This window comes from Astatotilapia calliptera, chromosome 13, assembly GCF_964374335.1.
Source record: "Astatotilapia calliptera chromosome 13, fAstCal68.1, whole genome shotgun sequence".
In the NCBI taxonomy this organism is placed as follows: domain Eukaryota; kingdom Metazoa; phylum Chordata; class Actinopteri; order Cichliformes; family Cichlidae; genus Astatotilapia; species Astatotilapia calliptera.
Genome location: NC_137434.1, coordinates 5922393 through 5941387, shown reverse-complemented (window position 1 = coordinate 5941387; position 18995 = coordinate 5922393). Strand labels below are relative to the sequence as shown.

Here is an 18995-nt window from a genome sequence, read left to right as displayed (position 1 = left end):
TAAGACGGACGCCGATTATCAGCTCTGGAGAAGACAAACGAGAAAGCATGGCGGCCATTGTTAAAGCACGTGCTCTCTTTTTTTCTCAGTGTCCTTCTTTCTCTAATTAATCTCTGTAGCCGCCATTTTTACTTCCGTAAACAGAGTGCGTTGCATGTCTTCTTTTGCGCATGCGGGCCGTGAACCGTTCACACTAGAGCGTGTTTGCTGTCACATTTTATTTGTCGTGTGAACAACCAGACAAAAAAAATCAGAATTGAGCATTAAGACCTGCAGCGTGAACGTAGCCTTAGAGCTCTCTCTCTATTTCTCACTTTACAATATAAAGAGCTGTTGTTGTGATTTTCCACTGTACAGTTAAAATTGAATTAATAGGCTGTTCTGTTAAAGGATGAAATGAATAATCCCCAAAAAAGAAAAATTATTGCAGTTTAAATGTTAACAATTTGAATTTCAGTTCGAACAACTACAGCAAAACAAAAGGATTTTGAGGTAGCAGATGAATAGCAATGCAAGATATAAATGTCCTCCTCATTTTGCCTTAATGCGTGATGAGGTCTGCTGTCTGATTTGTGTGTGCTGTGAGCAGGATCAGTGTAACTGCAGCAGTGCAGTCTCTGTTTCTTTGCCTTGGTGTTATGTTTGATTGAGACATTATTTACCACAGACGGGAGACGTCCTCTCTGTATTTATGAAAAGCAGCCTGCACCCATCAGACGCTCCTCATGACATCAGCGCGTGTGCGTGTGTCACGTGTTATCAGGGCTGATGAACATGTGCAAAGAGCGTGCACCTCTAACAATAGGGTTGTGAGACGCTGTGTGTGGAGCACATACATGCGTGTGTGCCCGCTTGCGTGTACTCATACTGCGTTATTACTGAGATTATTAAATTATGAAGCCTTCGGTGCCGTTGTCATGGCCCCAAGTGCTTTTGGAAATATGAGCTTCTATTTTCGTCTTGGGCCAAACATCCAATTTGAGGAGAGCTCACAAACAATTCATGACTTGTTTAAAAGAGCAACGAGGGGGAAGGATGAATATCCCTGGGAGGTCACGCACTTGACAGATTGAAGTTGACGTCAAGTTTTGTTTTGTGTTTCTTTTTAATCTGCGGTTCTTGATGATGCTGATGATGATGAGGTCGATGTGTAAGGTGACGATGAGTGTGCTTTGTCTGTCATCTGCCTGCAGGAGAACGACTATCTACAGGAGTGCCTTGAAGTGGTGCAGCAAGAGTTCATGATCTTCAACCGAGAGAAGTAAGAGAACAGAAGAGCAGCAGACCGTCTATAACACGGGCTAAAAGCAGAGGTTTCTTTTTTTTATTCAACGCAGCCAGAATGAAATTAGCTACCATTAGTGTCATCCTTTTAGAACGAATGCAAAGGACAGAAACATTCCTGCCACTTGCCTTGTTTGCCCTTTAAACAATCGGATTGATATCCTCAGCTGGAGCTAAATTTAATCTTCTTTCATGTTTCTTTTCTTAGATTGTGAGGCAACATAGGGGTTCATTTGTCTTTGATCTTAAAGCTATCTCGTAACCTCTTATTTTTGGGGGGCAGCAATCATATATTTAGAAAACCAACGGCAGTAATTTAGCTAAATTAGTGACACTTTAATTACAGTTAAAACTAGATATTTTGCCCATAAACCCCTGAGACAAGAGGTTGGCACATTTTACTGTTTCTTTTATTAAATTGCATAAAATCCATGCACAAAAGACAAATTGAGACTTTAAAATGATATAGCAGTTTAAGGTAACAAAGCATCTTCGTCCTTGTCCTTGTTTCCCTTGCTAGAATCAACAGTCAGCTTAACAGTTATGTCACAATCATGTCAATCAGGAACCAATGCAGGCACAGGGAGAACATATAAGAGGCTCAGTTGATCAGGAGGACCAAAGCAGGTGCTGTCTTCCTGCTGTAAAGTGTCGGCATTAACCAGTATGCTAGCATTCAGTCCTGTAATAATACATAGTTTCAAATATGTTAAGGTTCTTGTTTTTCAAGGTGCTACTGGTGCTGAGAAACATCTGGGGGGGAATGCAAAAAAATACAAATTTCTCACAGCCTGTGCTTGTAGATATTATATCAAACTTAAACGCCTTTACTGTTTAATCATGAAAGTGTCTCCTTTTACATTTTTCCCCATGCAGATGTTTTTGCATGCTCATTTCATAAGATTCATGTAAGAAACGGACAAAAAGTAGAGTCTTACACAATGTCTGACTTGTGAAAATAAACAGTCGTGTGAAAAAAGTTCCAAAGGACTCTTTGCAGTCCTATAAAAAGCTCAGTACATTGTTCCCTCGTTTATCGCTGGAGTTAAGTTAAAAAAAAAAAAACTGTGATAGGTGAAAGCTTTATTTTTTTCACTCACTACACACTTTATACACTTTTCTCAGACGGGTAACTCAGACGGTAACTTCTACCTTCCTTTAACATGTCCACAAGTCCAACTTTTTGTGCAATGGTTAGCATCTTCCTTGACCTTTTGGGTGCTACCGCAGGTGACTCTGACGGTGCAAAGCGTTTCGTCGGCATTGTTGTGTTTGTTGGGGAGAAAACTTACAGTACAGCACTTCACAGTCACACTGCTAGCAACAGAAGATTTATGTATTTGACAGGCTGAACGCATTCTGTACTGTACAGGAGATATGGCACGAGATTGATTGACAATGGTCTACAGCCAATCAGGACGCAGAACACAATGTGCTGTTTAAAAAAAAAAAAGCATGCAAAATTGCACCAAAAAAATGTACAAAAGAGCGAGGCCGCGGAAGATTAACCGCGTTATAGCGAGGGACCACTGTACACCCTTACTGCTTCCATAGGAATTAAGAGTATAAGTAGGCATCAGCAAGTATGGACGCCTGTCTTTAGGTGTGGAGCATTCACGTATGTGACAATGCCGCAATCGTTCAAGGAGTCTTCCATGCAATGCTCAGCGAAACTGCAAAACACCTGCATCTCAGACTGTACAGGCAACAGTTAGAGTGTTAAATGTTACATTTCATGACAGTACGATTAGAAAACGAGGGAGCAGGGATGGTTTGTTAAAAAGGGTTGCCAGGAAAAAGCTTCATTTCACTGGATGCAGAGGTTTGCTTTGGAAAGTTACATCTGAACACACTACAACACTTCTGTAATCATGTCTTTTAAACATAGAAGACTAAAATGGAGATGTTTGGCTGTAATGGATAGTGCCATGTTTGGCCTAACCCAAACCAGCTCATCAGCTCAAACTCCTTATAATAACGGCCAAGCACGGAGGTGGAGGGGTGTTGATTTGAGTTTGGTTTTTGGAGTTTTTTTGCAACCATGGGACCTGGATACCTCACAGTCCATGATCTGCTCTGTAAAACAAAGTATTCTAGAGTCAAATGAGACCATCGTGTCAGCTAAAGCGTGGCAGAAACTGGGTCATGCAACATGACAACGGTGCTAAGTGCATCATCAAATTTACAACAGAATGGCTAAAAAAGAAAGGAATCAAGGTGTTACTATGGCCCAGACCTCAAACCAACTAAAATGCTTTGGCAGGATCTTAAGAGAGCTGTCCATAAGCAAACAAGGAAGAAAATAAGGTTAGATTGATAGGTAAACAATTAGCTCGATATTAAAACCCATAAAAACCTCCCAAATATATCAATAACAACAACAATATGGATCAAGTGTAATGTCTTGTATGATCAAAATGCTGAGGATGCCACTTTCATACGATAGTATAAGGAATGTACCTTGTATGAGTCACATTATACATAAATATTTACTACATTTCTTTTCTGTATGGGCGACTTCATTTATTTTTTCCACCTTTTTCCCCTCTGTTGTGTTTGTTACGTTGCAGATACAGCACACAATCAAACATTTCTGACTGTGCATACTGATTGTTTGACTAATCTGGAGGTTTGTTTAAGACCCGTCTGATTGTTTTGACTGCTCCAGTTTCTCCTGCTGTCAGACGTTGCTGCAGCGATATCAGTGTATTTTCCCCCCTACGTGTCCACACGCACTTTCAAAACTAAGGCGGCACAATAACAATTCATGATGATAGTCAGATCTATAAAAATAAATCTGCACTTCAAAGGTTTGCAGTCATAATGATGAGTTTAAAAAAAACTGTCACCTTATACCACGACTGCTTTGGTGAATGTGGGGCTGGCACTGGAAATGCTCGTAAGATTGCAGTGGGAACAAGTTAAGGGCCGCCATATGTGAACAGGTACAGCAAATGCTAATTTAATCCTCCAAGAGCATGCAGTGTAGAGTTACTGGTATAGGAAGAAAAGCATTACATATTACTCCAGACCTTTACGACAGCCAAGCTTCTGTAATGAAATGGCTCGGTTATGTAAATCAGAAATGACAGGAGGCTTTTTAAGAGTGTAGCTAAATTTAATGCATCTAATGTTTTCTTTACATCTGCAGAATACACACTGCACAACATAAATGACTACTTTAGAGTCCATTTATCATAGAATGTATCTTTGTATGTAAAGTGAGCAACATTGGTTCAGTGCTGCTCTAAATTATTGCCTCATTTATTATTGACCAGGTCCTGCCGCTGCAATGTTACTGCAGTCCTCCTCTGTGGCAAATGTCTTATTATATCCTATTGGTCTGATTAATGGCATGTTACTTCTATTTATAATAGAGGGCATAATGTCTAGAATTATGTGCAGTGATGTGCATTATATAGTAAAGTCTAAAGGCCTCTTGACTATTTTTCTGAGGATTTTATAGCTCAAAAGTTTGGAAAAATAATTTAATTACACAACATGGGGGCATATCTCAGCTGCCATCATAAATGTGGTGATTTAGTTTTATTTATATAGAGCCAGTTCACAGTTAGTTTATCTTGAATGGGTTTGTGTAGTGAGATAATAATATTAAAGACAGACTCAAACTATAAGATGTATCCCCTCTGAGCAGGTACTTGGTGACTGCGGCGAGGAAGAACTACCTTAGAACAGGAAGAGACGTCCAGGTTAGAGGCAGCCACCTGTAGCAGGCGATTGGAGAGTGAAGGGAAGGAGAAGAACGAAAAGAAGTGCACCTGGCAAACATGCACACATATTCATGAGTCACTGTGTTCCTCAGGTTGAAAAAGCGTCAGGAGGAGGGTCAGTCAGAGGCCGGGAATTATGATGCTAGCGGCGACGGGGACGGAGAGGCAGAAAGCGGAGCCGCCGATGAGGACGCGAACGAGCCAGAACCAGGACCGGAAGCTGATCCCGAGCAGGCTCCCGAGTCTGCCTCCAAACTGAGCATGTGCGGCTCAGTGTGTTCCTCCCCCGGCAGCTGCTAGCGCCACATCGCCTCACAGTGACGATGGCAGCTCTCTCTGGCGGCTGCGGTGTTTGTGCCATGCCAACAGATACCTTCTCACCTCTCTCTCATGTCGTAGCCTACAGCGGAGAAAAATGACAGCGGGGCAACTTGGCGCACAGCAGCAGCTCCCATAACGGTTCCCCTCATTTACACCCCCCGCCCCCCATAGCATCTTTTTGGTAAGGCATGAATGAAGCGGAATCCCAGAGAGTCCCTGCCTATTGTACCTACCACCCTAGAGTAAGCTCCAACTTCTATGCAATGTTACAGTATAGCATGACAAAATAATAAGGTATCACTTACTAGGAGGTGTCGTTCCATAAGCAGAGAGCCACACGAGCATGATGACATCCCGAGCAATAGCAGTCTACGGCTTTTTGAATAAGGTTAGTGGTTTTGGTGGAGGTGCCTCCCTTTATTATCCCTGTTCCAGATCCGATGGGGGACGACTGAATTATTCATCACACGAAGGCACTCGGTTTATTTTATTGCCTGTGTCTTCAGTTCACTCTTCCCCCCCTTTCATGTGATGTGTGCCCTAATTTGGAACATTTTTTTCCTCCTGGAGCGCCTTCCTCTTGTTGCAACACCTTCCTGTGATACATTTCCAGTAAGTGTTGATGGCTGTCTGCAGTCAGCAAAGACAGTGTGACTGGTTTCATGTTGTAAACCTGTTTAAAGTTGTGCCTGTCGATGATGATCGGTATTTGTTAATCACACCGTAGCCATGGATGCGTTATAGGGCAGATTTTCCTCTTTTAAGTCTTAACCAGCTAGCTGTTTTTTCTTTTTTCCCCTTCAGGCCTTTTTAGGAGGAGAAGGTACTGAAGTTAAAATCAGTCCAGCAATCAGAATGAAAAGTTGTGCTTGTCACTGTGTCCAAAATGCTTACGAAGATTTAGTATTTTAGCCCTGCACCAAGCTCTGACCCAAAGAGGGTTCTGAAACTCAGCTCACTGCCAACAATGGCATCCTTTACACATCTATAAGAAAGCTCTGTTTGCTTTACTAGACTTCATCATCTTGTTAAGTGCTTAGTTTAGGATAAAGATCATCTCCCTGTAGAGGTTGGTTTGGGGTAGCTGTGCCCTGTCGGTACATCAACCTGCACAGATGAGCTACTCTTTGATTGTCGTAGTGAGAGTGGTACATTTTAGGGTGGCGCCGTTAATCTCAGTCTGAGAATATGTAGCAAAAGACCACCTTAAAAACCTGAAGGCCTAACAAATTGAAAAACCGTGTAAATAGCATACAGTGTAGGTAATTAAACTGACCACAGTTTTATGTGGGACTGCTAACTCGACGTGTAAACTTAAGGAAGAGCTGTGTGAAGCTTCACACCACTTCATCCCGCTCTTCTTTCCAAGTGTGCAGGCACAACTTGTAGGCAATATATGCCAAAGCTTTTCTACCATTTGCAACCATTTCTAAGGAACTTTGAGTGTGTGAATGTATGTCTCTTTATCCCTCTGATAACATAAAGTCAGTTATTTCTGCAAGTGAAGACATCGTAATTTATACAATCATAACGTGATGATGTGCAAACTGTCTATATCAGGTAATGCATCTTGGGAAATACACCTGTTTGCTGTCTTGATGCAGCATTTCCACCAGTAAAGCTGTTTACCCCGGCAGCTTTGACTGACCTTTGGGGGTTGGAGCCACAATTTAATGTTGCACTCAGTTAATTTTGTGCCATTGCCTGCTGTAATGTTAATTGTGAGGTGCAGACAGAACAGTGTTGGCCTAAGTGCATCTCTGCACTCCCACTCTGCTCGGTCAACGAATGGTCTAGCCTCCACAGTGTAATTAGAGGACATGAGTGAAATATCACATGAACAGGTAAAACAGTATTAGCTACAATATTTGCTTCACTCTTTATTTACTTTTGCCTAAACAGCCAACAGAAACAGTTAATGCCCAGCTATTAACCAACTTGATGACTGAAGCTTTTGTATTTTAAAAAAAATTTGTTCTTGTGGCCAACAGGGGGATTAATTTAGGCCCAGTGGCTTTCCGGGGAAGATCGATACTCATGTCTTTGTTTTAAATAAAGAGCTAGAGTCAGGTAGTGATTAGCCTAGCTTAACATAAAGAGTAGCCACAGGGCAAAACACCTTACCAAAACCTGTAAAAGCTTAGAAGTTAACATTTGTCTTGTGTGATTAATTCTTATATAAATATTAATGTAGTGTTAATGTGCTCTGCTGGTTAAACAGCTAGATGTAGTGAATGAGTGGTCCTTAAAGGATGGATAAATGTTCAACATGTAGCTACACCACTAACTGGGCTGCTGAACCACCAATGGTTTGATTTCGGGCTGATGGTCATGTGACAGGCAAGAGTTGGGATTTTGCTGGCAGGGCAGCTCTAGCTTTGTAACGTCTTTCTGTTTTTAAAGCTACAAATAAGAACTTGATAAATTCTGTGTTAATGTTCTTTCAGTGTTATAATGTGAGAGTTGCCTAGTAACAGATTGTTCTAACATAATTATGAAAAAAAGCCAAACTCTGATACATTTTATTCAAGTAATGTCACTTGATAGTAAAGTGTTACCAGTTGACATGTTTCAAATGGAAACTTGAATATCAATCTAACATGAAATATAAAGCACACAGAGCTCCGTATAGTCTACTGTAATAATACATAGCTTATTAATTCAGGTGTGGGCTTCTTCACTATTAGTCTCATATGACAGATCGATGTGTTAGCCTAGCTCACAATGAATATTTTTTCTAGGAGCTGAGTCGTTTTACTCACATGCAGTTTCGCACATGCAGGGTTGAAAAATATTTACAGTGTTCACAGTAACTCTGATATGATGTGAACATAGCATTAACCTCTATCAAAAGAGACAAAAGACAGTATCATATTTGGCTTATGACATGTTAGCTCTTAGCTAGCTTGCTAACATTCGACGCTAGGATACGGAGACTTGTGATTACAGTTTCTTCACACCAGCCTTTTTAATATGAAATACCAGGTAAACATGTTCTACAAATGACATTAATGAACGTTCTGTTATTTTAACTTTGAAAAGCTTTAATTAATGTGATAAGTTGACCTATGTTTATTTAGCATTTTATGTCAAAATCGCTGCTGTGTAGTCACCATAGCTAATTTTAAGCTAACCTAATAGCTGATACTTTCAAAACGCAGGCTGACTGCTTGATAAAGTTTTTTTTTTTCTTAATAAAATGGATCTATTATTAAGCGCTTGTTGAATTTTTAAACCTCCAATAAAACTCAGACAAGTAGGAAGTTGATAAAATGACGTAACTTCCACTGTTAAGCTAGGCTAACAGTTCCCCAGCTCTAGCTGTACAGTTGACGCTCAAACGTGACAGATGCTTTGACCTTGTTCCCAAAGGGAAAGCAAATAGGTGTGTTTCCCAAAAGTAAGCTGTTTCTTTAAAACACTACATTATGATTAGATTAAGAAGCTTTCTTAAAGAGACATGAAATGTTATCTTCCAAGTCTGCCAAAACGTGTGAGAAATTGAATAGTCTTGAGCCCTGTGCTTTTATTTTTGCATGTACCTTTACAGTATAAGCCTGTTTTTTGCCAAAGCCTGGAGCTTGAGCCCTACCGGCTGATTTGTGCATGCACAAGCTTTTGGTAATAGCATACCTCGACGCTCACCTGATTATCGACACAGTCCAAAATCAGAGTATAACCGGCCTGCGTGACTGTTTACTTTAAGCTGTACAAATTGTATAATCCCAGTGTTACATGGACGGCATGATATTTTAGATGATATGCAGTACCTTTTTGACATCCTGTAGGTTGTCTTAATGCTTTGTTCCAAGTATACAGGCTCGTACCCTCATGGTGAGTGGAATGAGGTCAGCAGCTGTGTGTCTGTTGTGGATTAAGTGTTGCATTGTTGTCTCTGCAGCAGAAGATGAAGATTTGAAACTGGGGCATGTTTTCACTTCACCTCAATACAGAAATTGCTGCATTAAAAAAGAAAAAGAAAAAAAAAACAAAACAAAACTGATTGTCTCCATTTGTGGTTATTTCTCAGACTCTGTCGGCACAGCATCAGACTCACCGTAGGCCTGAGGAGTGTGTGGAACAATGTGTTAATTATGTAAATGGAAAATATTTGATTTTAACAGTTAATTTAGGTGTAACTTTTCTCAAAGTTACACCAAACTAATCTAGGCTTTCGTTCCTTGATATCAGTGATCATTCCTACTTGGATCGTGCGTGCAAACCCTCCCGACATATTTCTTCATGTATTAATGTTCTGTGTTTTAAAACAAGCCATCATGCTATATAGTTTGACCAGCAGCAGCATGTCTCAACCATTTTCTCACCGACTCTTTTGAGATTCTGTAGGTGTCTTAAGTCTGTGGTTACAGTTTGAAACTCAGTGCCCCGTCGAGAAAAGAAATCAAGAAGAAAAATGTGATCCATGCCACTCGTTTCCTCCCTTATGATCCTACTTTGCATAATGTTCTTGTGCTGCAGGATTTTTACAGGGAATCAGTAAAAGGCCTTGTTGCTGAAACGGAAACTGCTCCGTGTGTTCAGAAAACATGCTGCTTCAATCGCTTTGATAATGAAAATAAATCTCCTTCCAATAATTTGGCGTGTGTGTCATTTTTACCCAAATGCAGCTTTAATGGCAAAGTTTGTTTGCAGACAGTAGGGGGCAGTGAAGAGCAGGGGCATGTACTGGGTGAACAGAGGCGTCCCTGGTGAACTGATCTCTAAATAGCAGCGTACAGTGAAGAGGAATCTAGGACTGACTAGAATAGAGACAAGGCTGTTACAGGATTTGTAAGTATACATAATGCAGAGGCTTGGCTTTGTTCAAAACAATTCCTCTTTTTTTTTTCTTTTTTTTGTATGATACAAACTTCATATGGAAAAATATAGAATAAATGCATAAACAGTTTCTCTTTAACAAGAAAATTCAAAGTCCACCCTATATGGATGTCTGCTTGGCTCAGGACTGGCTTCTCTCTACTGGATCTTCAAGGATGTCCACAGCCGTCTTTCCCACATTGTCCATCAGGTGGCGCCACTTTGGGGCCTCAATGGCATCCAGAAGAGCAGCCAGCTCAACCTCCAACTTTTCAACTGTGTCCTCCACTTGCTGCAGGAAGCGTGAGACATGCGTGGTTGACAAGTAAATAATACATTAATAAGTTGTAGTATGAATAATAGAATCATCACTGATGAATAATGAATCTGAATGAATAAAACAGTTTCCCAAAACAGCTGGTAACGCAAGGTAAGGTCTGAGTAGGACTGGGGTTTGCTGGATGAGATGATGTAGAGATCTGGAGTAGATCACTAGTGTATTAATAATGTTATGAAAAAGGAAATGTTGAGGAATATTGGGCATTCATTCTGTCAAAACCAAGGAGGGAGGGACTTCCAAACCCTGATGGTTTCAAACCACTGAGGCCTAAATGTGAGGTTAGATTAGAAACTACACCTTCTCCACTACATCCAGGCGGTGGTGAAGATTCGTGTGCTCCTGACAGGCGCTTGAACGCACTGCTTGAGGCAGAAGGTGGGGCTCAGGACCTGAAAACACATTAGATGTATACTCAGTGTTACAGATGCACAGTATAAGCAAACAAGATATAATAATGAATCATGAAAGGTACTTAATAATATGCTGTTTTTAACACCGTATGAGAGACGAGAATAAGGAGATGAATTTATTCCTGTGAGCTTAACAAAACTTTAGTCACACACTACAGGAACTAGCCAGCTGATTAGGAGAGCTGAACTAAAAGACGGATCACTCATCTGTTTTATATCAGCTCAGAGTTGTGTAATCCTAGGCTCACTGTGTTCACGCAGGATTGGAGGTAAATTAGAACAATGCAACTGCATGCAAAGATAATGCAAAAGCAGGCATGTTTTTACGGGACATGCAGCTGCTGGTCACAGTTTAATTATGCACGGGAAGCACATCATTTAAACATGGCAGTGTCTTAGCAGTGCATAGCCATAAGATGTGAAATCTGCCATTTACCTACAACTCTGGGCTTAATAGGGCTGTTTTCCCCCCAAAGCATGAATACATTTAAAAAATAGAGCAAGCCTCAAATAATAACCACATGGGTGTGGTTCAAACTGAATATTCTTGCCAACATACTGTAGCTTTACGAAGAATAATGTACAAACTCTTGCCTCTTGTTTCTAACATCATTGTAACCACTAAATAAGAAATAAAGGCACTTCCTGTCAACATTGCTCATATCTATGAGTCCAAAGTGTTTTTTATACACAATATTTGGCAACCTAAAACCCTTTGTTGGCAAACCGTGTGGAGTTTACCACATCATGGGAAATGTTAACAGTCTGATGAAAATCTTGATGGGTCTTGATAATCATTCAGAAATAAAACAAAATCCAATTAAATCCAGTTCGTTCCTGCTTTATGAGATAATAGCCGTACTTGACGGGTGGGTAAACAGAGTTCGTATCTTGTGGCCATGCATTACTAAGATGTTGCCACAGTGCCTTATTAACTTGTGGTCAGGACTTCATTATCACATTCTCATGTATTACTGACTCGTGGTGAAGCAAAATTTTGTGGCTACCCACTAATATTTCTTCCATCCATGCCACCAAAAAGGCTCTGGATTTGTTAGCTTGAGTGGCAGCTCGGGGCTTTGTCAAACTGTTTCAAAAACCGAGAGAGAAGAGGAGTTAAAAGACAACAAGACTGGAGGGAAATATGAGAAGAAGAAGAGTTCATGGTGAGGTGAATTAGTCTAAGGACAAAAAACACTCCCAAACTGGCGTCTGTGCTAGCTAGCTTGCATCTATCATCATCTCTACATTTGTCTCACTGAGTGTTTGAGGATGAAAATGTATTTCCTGCTCTGTCTGAGAGGTTTTAGAGGAGCTTGTGGCTGATTTTGTTCCCTTCAGACAAAGCCAGTTTCATTATTTCTTATGTTTTCCACTATTTCTGTCAAGCTAAGCTAAACAATTGACTGTAGTTTGAAGTTTTCTTACTACAATGATCGTACCATATGAATGTATATGCATCTACAGTCACGAAAGTCAACAGAGTTTTGTTTGACTAAACACTTAAAAACATGGTGACCAATTAGAACTGAAGTCCTTATATATCATAGACATACAGCGTAACAAACGATAATAATTCTTTCTAGCCAAGCTGAAGACAAACAGGACTTAAACCCTACGCCAAGTACTCCTAAAACTATGTGAAACCTTTCGTTTTTAATTTTTTGTGTTGTCTCTGTGCCGTTAACATTCATATTATAGAGAATATTAATATATTTCAAATATAAATGAATTATTCTGAAGGTTAAATAATCAGCCTGCAGATAAAACCTTCAGATTGCCTGCAAACATGTGAATCCAGTAAGATACCATGTGTACTTTAAATGCGATTTTAAGTTATTGATGGGTGCTGTGTCCCTAAGCCCCTTGAATGTGTCTTTTAAATCTATATGTTAAATGCGTGCAGCGTTTGGCCATGCAAACACAACGGTACTCCATGTAAACAAGCTCAAGAATTACACGTTGGGTTTAGTTTGTCTTGAAAACTGAAAAGGTTTCTGTGCAGATTGACTTTATCTTGCAAAGAAAACAAATATCAAAGTTTATATTATTGTTACATGTCCTTATAAAGAAACAAGTCTTTGCCATCTGATGTACATCTTTAATGTAGAGCTGAAAACTAACCAGAGGAAATGTGCTTTTAGCTTATGTTGCTTATCTGCTCGTTTCCAAATGCAATGCTCCTTTTAACAGTTTATATTTTCTTGAATTATGTGACTCTTTAGTTAAACAGCAGCCGATTGATCAGGCCTACTTGAAGGCCACAGTTAGTATGCTGAGGAGACAGCCGTGATGCTTGGTGTTAATTCGCTTCAGCAGGCCAGAGAGGGCCACATGCATTGTCCCAGGCATTTCCCTTCTCACACTTAAGTTTCCAATTATCTGTTTCTCTTTGAAGCCCGGGTATTTGGGGGACGCTTCCGTTCACTTGCAGCTCTCTGCTTCTTTTTTTAACGTCTTCTTATCGGCGACAGGCCAAGCTCCCCTTGATAGTATTTATTCTTTATAAAGTAAAGTGACTGTCTCATCCACTGGCTGAATGCTTGCAGCTGTGAAGTCACTCTCATTTAGAAACAACGAAACACTTGGTGTGAATGTAGACGGCTAAGGCTTGACAGCATGTTATTGAGAATTAGTGATCTTTATGAAGTGTTTGGCTGACCCTGACCCCTAACTAAGTATTGTAGTTAGGGGTCAATTAGTCATTTTTTCTTTTGTGGCCAACACACAAAGAGTTGTACTCCCTTGTTCAGCTGTATCTGAACATCAAGCTGCCCTGATTTTACCACAGCCTCTCATGGAAACATTTTTACAAGCACCATTATGGTGTCCAGCGAGTGCCAAGTTCAGTACATGCAGGAATCGGGCCAAGAAAGAGCGATGGATGATGGAAGGTACATTAAATTCATCAGGCTTCCCAGCAAGCGGACTAAGCAGATGTCTGCCTCGGTGTGTGCTCCGCAGTGGGGGTTTTGTTGCACTCACTCTTGTGTATGAGGACTTGGCAAAGCTCGCTGCTTTGATTTGACAGTGACAGATGAATTATGAAAAGTCTGCAAAAGACATGAAGTTTTCCTACACTGGATCTACACTAAAGAGCCAGATGTGAATTTATCAAAGTGGCGGTTCTCGCTGTTGCATCTCACAACAACCACAATCTTTTGTTGTAGTGAATGTGCTGCTGGTTTCAAAATCAAAAACAACAGGGGGAAGAAAGGGGGATCTGGTTGGGAGTGAGGGGGGCTGAAATCCCTCCAAACCACAACTGCGCTTCCATCTAAGTGTCAGCGTGTACACAGCGCAGCCTGCTCTTTTAGAGTAAAACTTGCAACGGGGAGCTACATGCTGAAGTTTGTGATGTATGTGGCGCCCACTGAGTCTGCCTTTTTTTGCAGATGCAATAGAAAGGGGCGGATGCGAAATCGCCAGCTTGTGTTAACAAACGGCAAGAAGGCATTTGTTCCTGTTTATGTTGGCATGTGCTTTCAGGCCATCTCGCTGAAGACTGTTTTTCCTCTTTCAGAGCTCTTCCAAGAGGTTAAGAAATGCACATGCACACGTAAACACACATCAAGAAAACACACCACAGGAAAAGCAAACACAGATATGACGATTTAACACAGCTGCAGCTGAGGACAAAGGTCAACTACCTGGTGTGTGTGTTGAGCGTGTTTGTATGTGATGCTTTGCATGGCTCTCTATAGGAGAGCAGGAGTTCAGCTGAGTGTAAAATTGAAAAGTCAATACAGGTCAGAGCTCACTGTTTAACTGACAGCCACATTACTTTTAAAGTTTAAGCTACAAGTCAGCTGACATTTCAGACCTTTCCTCCTTACTCCACACTGCTGACATCCAAACTGACACTTTGGTTGGGTAACTTTACCTTCTCCTTTCAGTTTAAAACCTTCTGCAGTACTGGTCTGTTGTAGTAAAGAGAGAGCTGAGCATAAAAGCACAGTTGGTGATTTACCAGTGGACCCATATTTCTACTTCTACCCATGGTCACGAGCTTCTGGCAATGACAGAAGGAATGAAATTACTTCCCCTGGGGTGGTGGTACTCTCAAATAGATATAGAGTGAGAAGCTTGGACACTTGGAAAGGGTTCAGAGTAAAACAGCCTCCTGGAAGCCTCCTAGAAGCAGAAGCAGGAGAGAATACATCTCTCGGCTGGCTTGGTCTTGGTATCCCACCGGAAGAGCTGGAGGAGGTAGCTGGGAAGCGGGAGGTCATCCCTGCTTACACGTGAATTATACTTCTGCGTCAGATCTACTTTGTACCTAACACCAGAACCAGAACCCCATTTTAACAGCCTTCTATGTAACCTGACATGAACCTCCTGAGAAGTATAACTACACGCCAGGTCGATGCATACCACAATGACTTGAATGGTGTGGAAGGTTGGTGATACAAGATTTCAGTTACTGCATAAATTAGGACAGAGATTTCCTGTAGAGGTTTAAATCAAGCTATGGATGGATGGATGGGTGGGTGGGTGGATGGATGGATGGATGGATGGATGGATGGATGGATGGATGGATGGCTGATGCATGGATGATGGATAGAAGGATGGCTGCTAGATGGATGGATGGATGGATGGATGGATGGTTGGCTTGATGGATGGATGGCTGCTGGATGGATGGATGGATGGATGGATGGATGGCTGCTGGATGGATGGCTGCTGGATGGATGGTTGGCTTGATGGATGGATGGTTGGCTTGATGCATGGATGGCTGCTGGATGGATGGATGGATGGATGGATGGATGGATGGATGGATGGATGGATGGATGGATGGATGGATGGATGGATGGATGGTTGGCTTGATGCATGGATGGCTGCTGGATGGATGGATGGATGGATGGATGGATGGATGATGGATAGAAGGATGGCTGCTAGATGGATGGATGGATGGATGGTTGGCTTGATGGATGGATGATGGATGGATGGCTGGTTCGGTGGCATGCAGTGACTCCAGTTTAGTTGACACATCAGTCAGCTGAATGCTACTTTCAGCTGACTGTGAAATAACTAAAGACAGCACTAGCCGTGCTTTGCTTGAATATAATCAGCTGATTGCACTTGACTTCACTTTTCACTGACACTTCCATTCTTTCATGTAAAAACAAACGAACTTGAACTATTTTCAGCGTGTTAAGTTCATCAGAAAAGCCATCTGGTTTCTGTGCGTACAAGTCAACTGTCACGTCCACTGCTTTTGCCTCTTGCTCTGTGACAGTTCAACTGTTTTCACTACTTTTTCTTTTTGTAGCATTTACATCTTTTCTTTTTAATATAACTATTGTATGACCCAATTATCTTTTCATACTTAGTGTGTGAAATAAAAACGAAGTTTTTAGATGACATCAACTGTGGTCTGTGTGTTTGTGTGTGTTCACTCTGTTTGCTTCCTGCAGTTGGCCATTCTTGTAGTATGAAGTCAGTGTAATTCACACTCTGAGGCTGTCACACACAGATTTGGCTCTGAGGGATTGTCCCACATATTTCTGAATTTCCATTAGATTTCGGTGACACTGGAACACGCAGAGCTCAGAAATGCTGGTTTGAAGCGGCAGATGAACACGATACATGAAGTGATCGTTTGAGAAATACTCGCAACGTATTCGCTAAAGTGTAGCCAGAGCTGCAGTTAAATTAGTAACAGATGTGCTGGCAAAATCCCGAACACACTCAAACATGCATGATGTCAGTTTGGCGCTCATGTGAGCACGCACACACAAACACACACACACAGACGCACACACATCTGTAAACCTCTAAAGTCTATTGCACTGTGCTACAAACATGTAGTAGGATGGAGATGATCGGATGTATCTCCACTAAGCTGATCCATAAATCAGTTTTAGCAAATCAAAACGCTGATCTCTGTTCTGTGTTCTCTGACTCTTCCTGTTTGACCTGTGACCCCCACCTCCACCACGATACACACCGCACTTACCTGCTGCGGCATAGCCAATCAGGAGGAGGAGGAGTCCAATCGAGGAGCCGGAGGGGCAGCTCATGATGAAGACAGAAACCTGGCGGGCAGCTGGTGGCAAAGAGTGAGGAGTGTGAGAGAAAAGAAACAAAGAAGTGAGAGCCCCGAAATCTCTTTTAACTCAAAATTAGGATAAAAACCCAAAGATTTCTGCTTCCATAAAGCTCTTCCCTTCTCCCTCTCTGCCCCGTGTTCGGTCCTTTGCTTTCTAATCCTTCCCTCCCTGACTTGGTTGAGCTCACTTTCCTAATGAAAACATTAGAAGCGGGACAAAAAGTTCAGATTCTGGGAAGGGGCGGGAGAGATGTCTGGGGAGGGGACTCCTCTTTTTCAGCTGCACACTGGCAAGCCTTTAAACAAGGTTGTATTTAGTTTTGAGTTACTGGCATTCATCCTAAAAAAAGTACCTGTGGTGGCTTGTTGTTTTTGTTTATATGGAAGATAGCAAACTAGCCACTTTATTAGGTACAGATGAGGACAAAATTATTAGACCCCCCCCCCCCCCCCCCCCCCCCCCACCAAATTTTCCCAACTGCTGTTTTAAGAGAACAAGGGACTTTCAACACAGTATTTCTAAGCATTCGAGTTTTCTTTAGAAAGCATAAATGATTTCTTTTTGCACAAATATCAGAATCATTTCAGAAAAACACCCAAAACTTCAGGAAAGGTTTGAGCTGTGAGATAAGAAAGCACCAAAATAAAAAACAGTTTAGGCTTAATAAAAGAATTGGTGATGCCCAGAAAGCAGGAGATAGACACTCAAAGTTATCACAGCATTTCCATGCATCAAGACGTGGAGTGAGAAATATCATCAAGAAATTCAAAGAGAGCCACACAGTATAGAAGAAGCCTGGCAGAGGGAGCAAAAGATTTCAAAGACTGGAAAGAAAACTAGCGAGAGACGTGTCTAATGACAACTGTTAATACACTCGTGAACGACTTAGTCAAGTCAAGAATTGGAGTCTCAAAGAAGACACAGACCGAGAGAAATGCCTTCAAGCCAGACTAAAGTGTGCTAAGGACAACCTGGAGAAAGGGTATTCATACTGGAAGCATGCCCTTTCGTCAGATGAGATGAAACTGTTTATGTTTGGAGAAAGAACAATCAGAAGAACACTGTCCCCACAATGAAACACTGTGGCGGGAGTATTAAGCTGTGGGGATTATTCAATGTTTCTGGAACTGAGAATCTCATCAAAGTTTGAAGGAATCATGAAGAAAGAAGGATATATGAAGATTTGATTTGATTTTGTCTTCCAACGCAACGGCAGCATGGGCTGGGATTGCTCAGGAGACAACTGCTAAGACACTGCAGGCTGTTATTCAGCAAAAAAGGACACATAATCGACCATTAGCGTCAGGTGGGCTAACAGCCAATCACGTGGCAGCAACTCGGTGCATTTAGGCTGTTAGAGATGATCAAGACAACATACTGAAATTCAAACTGAGCATCAGAATATGGAAGGAAAGTGATTAAAGTGATTTTGAATGTGGCAGACACACAGGACTAAGTGTTTTGATATCTTCTGATCTTCTGTGATTTCCCCACAACCGTCTCTAGGATTTAAGAACAATGGTCCAAAAAGGAAAAAAATATCCGGTGAGTTAAAAGTTTTCTGGGTGAAAATGCCTCGTTGGCATCACAGAATAGCAAATAGGAAAGCAACAGTAACTCAAATAACTACTTGTTACAACCAAAGTATGCAGAAGAACTTTGTCTTTTACCCTGTCTTCCTTCTCTCACCCCAACCGGTCACAGCAGATGGCCCCGCCCCTCCCTGAGCCTGGTTCTTCTGGAGGTTTCTTCCTGTTAAAAGGGAGTTTTTCCTTCCCACTGTCGCCAAAGTGCTTGCTCATAGGGGGTCATATGATTGTTGGGTTGTTCTCTGTATGTATTATTGTAGGGTCTACCTTCCAGTATAAAGCGCCTTGAGGTGACTGTTGTTGTTAAATTGAATCGAACATCTGTGAATGCACAACTTGAAGGAGATGAACTACAGCAGCAGAAGACCAGGTGCTACCTTCAGTTCACATGGACCAAAACTGGACAATAGAAGAATGAAAAAAAAGTGTTAAGGTAGTTCTGAAGACAACAG

The 18995-nt window shown here is 41.4% G+C and overlaps 2 protein-coding genes across 4 annotated transcripts in view; one reads left to right on the top strand and one right to left on the bottom strand.

The window, feature by feature from the left end:
- stk32c (serine/threonine kinase 32C) overlaps positions 1 to 6842 on the top strand; it is a 99028-nt gene extending 92186 nt beyond the window's left edge. For both annotated transcript variants that reach the window (XM_026190058.2, XM_026190060.2), the window contains exons 11-12: positions 1194 to 1261; positions 5108 to 6842. In XM_026190058.2, the coding sequence (XP_026045843.1) occupies positions 1194 to 1261; positions 5108 to 5315 (276 nt within the window). In that variant the 3' untranslated portion in view covers positions 5316 to 6842. The remainder of the gene's footprint in view (positions 1 to 1193; positions 1262 to 5107) is intronic.
- Positions 6843 to 9944: 3102 nt separating this feature from the next.
- On the bottom strand, positions 9945 to 18848 carry LOC113034904 (placenta associated 9). Of its 2 annotated transcripts, none has more exons than XM_080287729.1 (4): positions 18625 to 18848; positions 16861 to 16950; positions 10792 to 10883; positions 9945 to 10446 (listed from the first exon to the last, which is right to left on the bottom strand). In XM_080287729.1, the coding sequence occupies exons 2-4, from the start codon at positions 16922 to 16924 to the stop codon at positions 10297 to 10299; spliced, it is 306 nt and encodes a 101-aa protein (XP_080143855.1). In that variant the 5' UTR covers positions 16925 to 16950; positions 18625 to 18848; the 3' UTR covers positions 9945 to 10296. The 2 variants fall into 2 exon arrangements, with proteins under 2 accessions (XP_080143855.1, XP_080143853.1); XM_080287727.1 differs by lacking the exon at positions 18625 to 18848 and adding an exon at positions 17040 to 17163.
- Between the last annotated feature and the right edge of the window lie 147 nt (positions 18849 to 18995).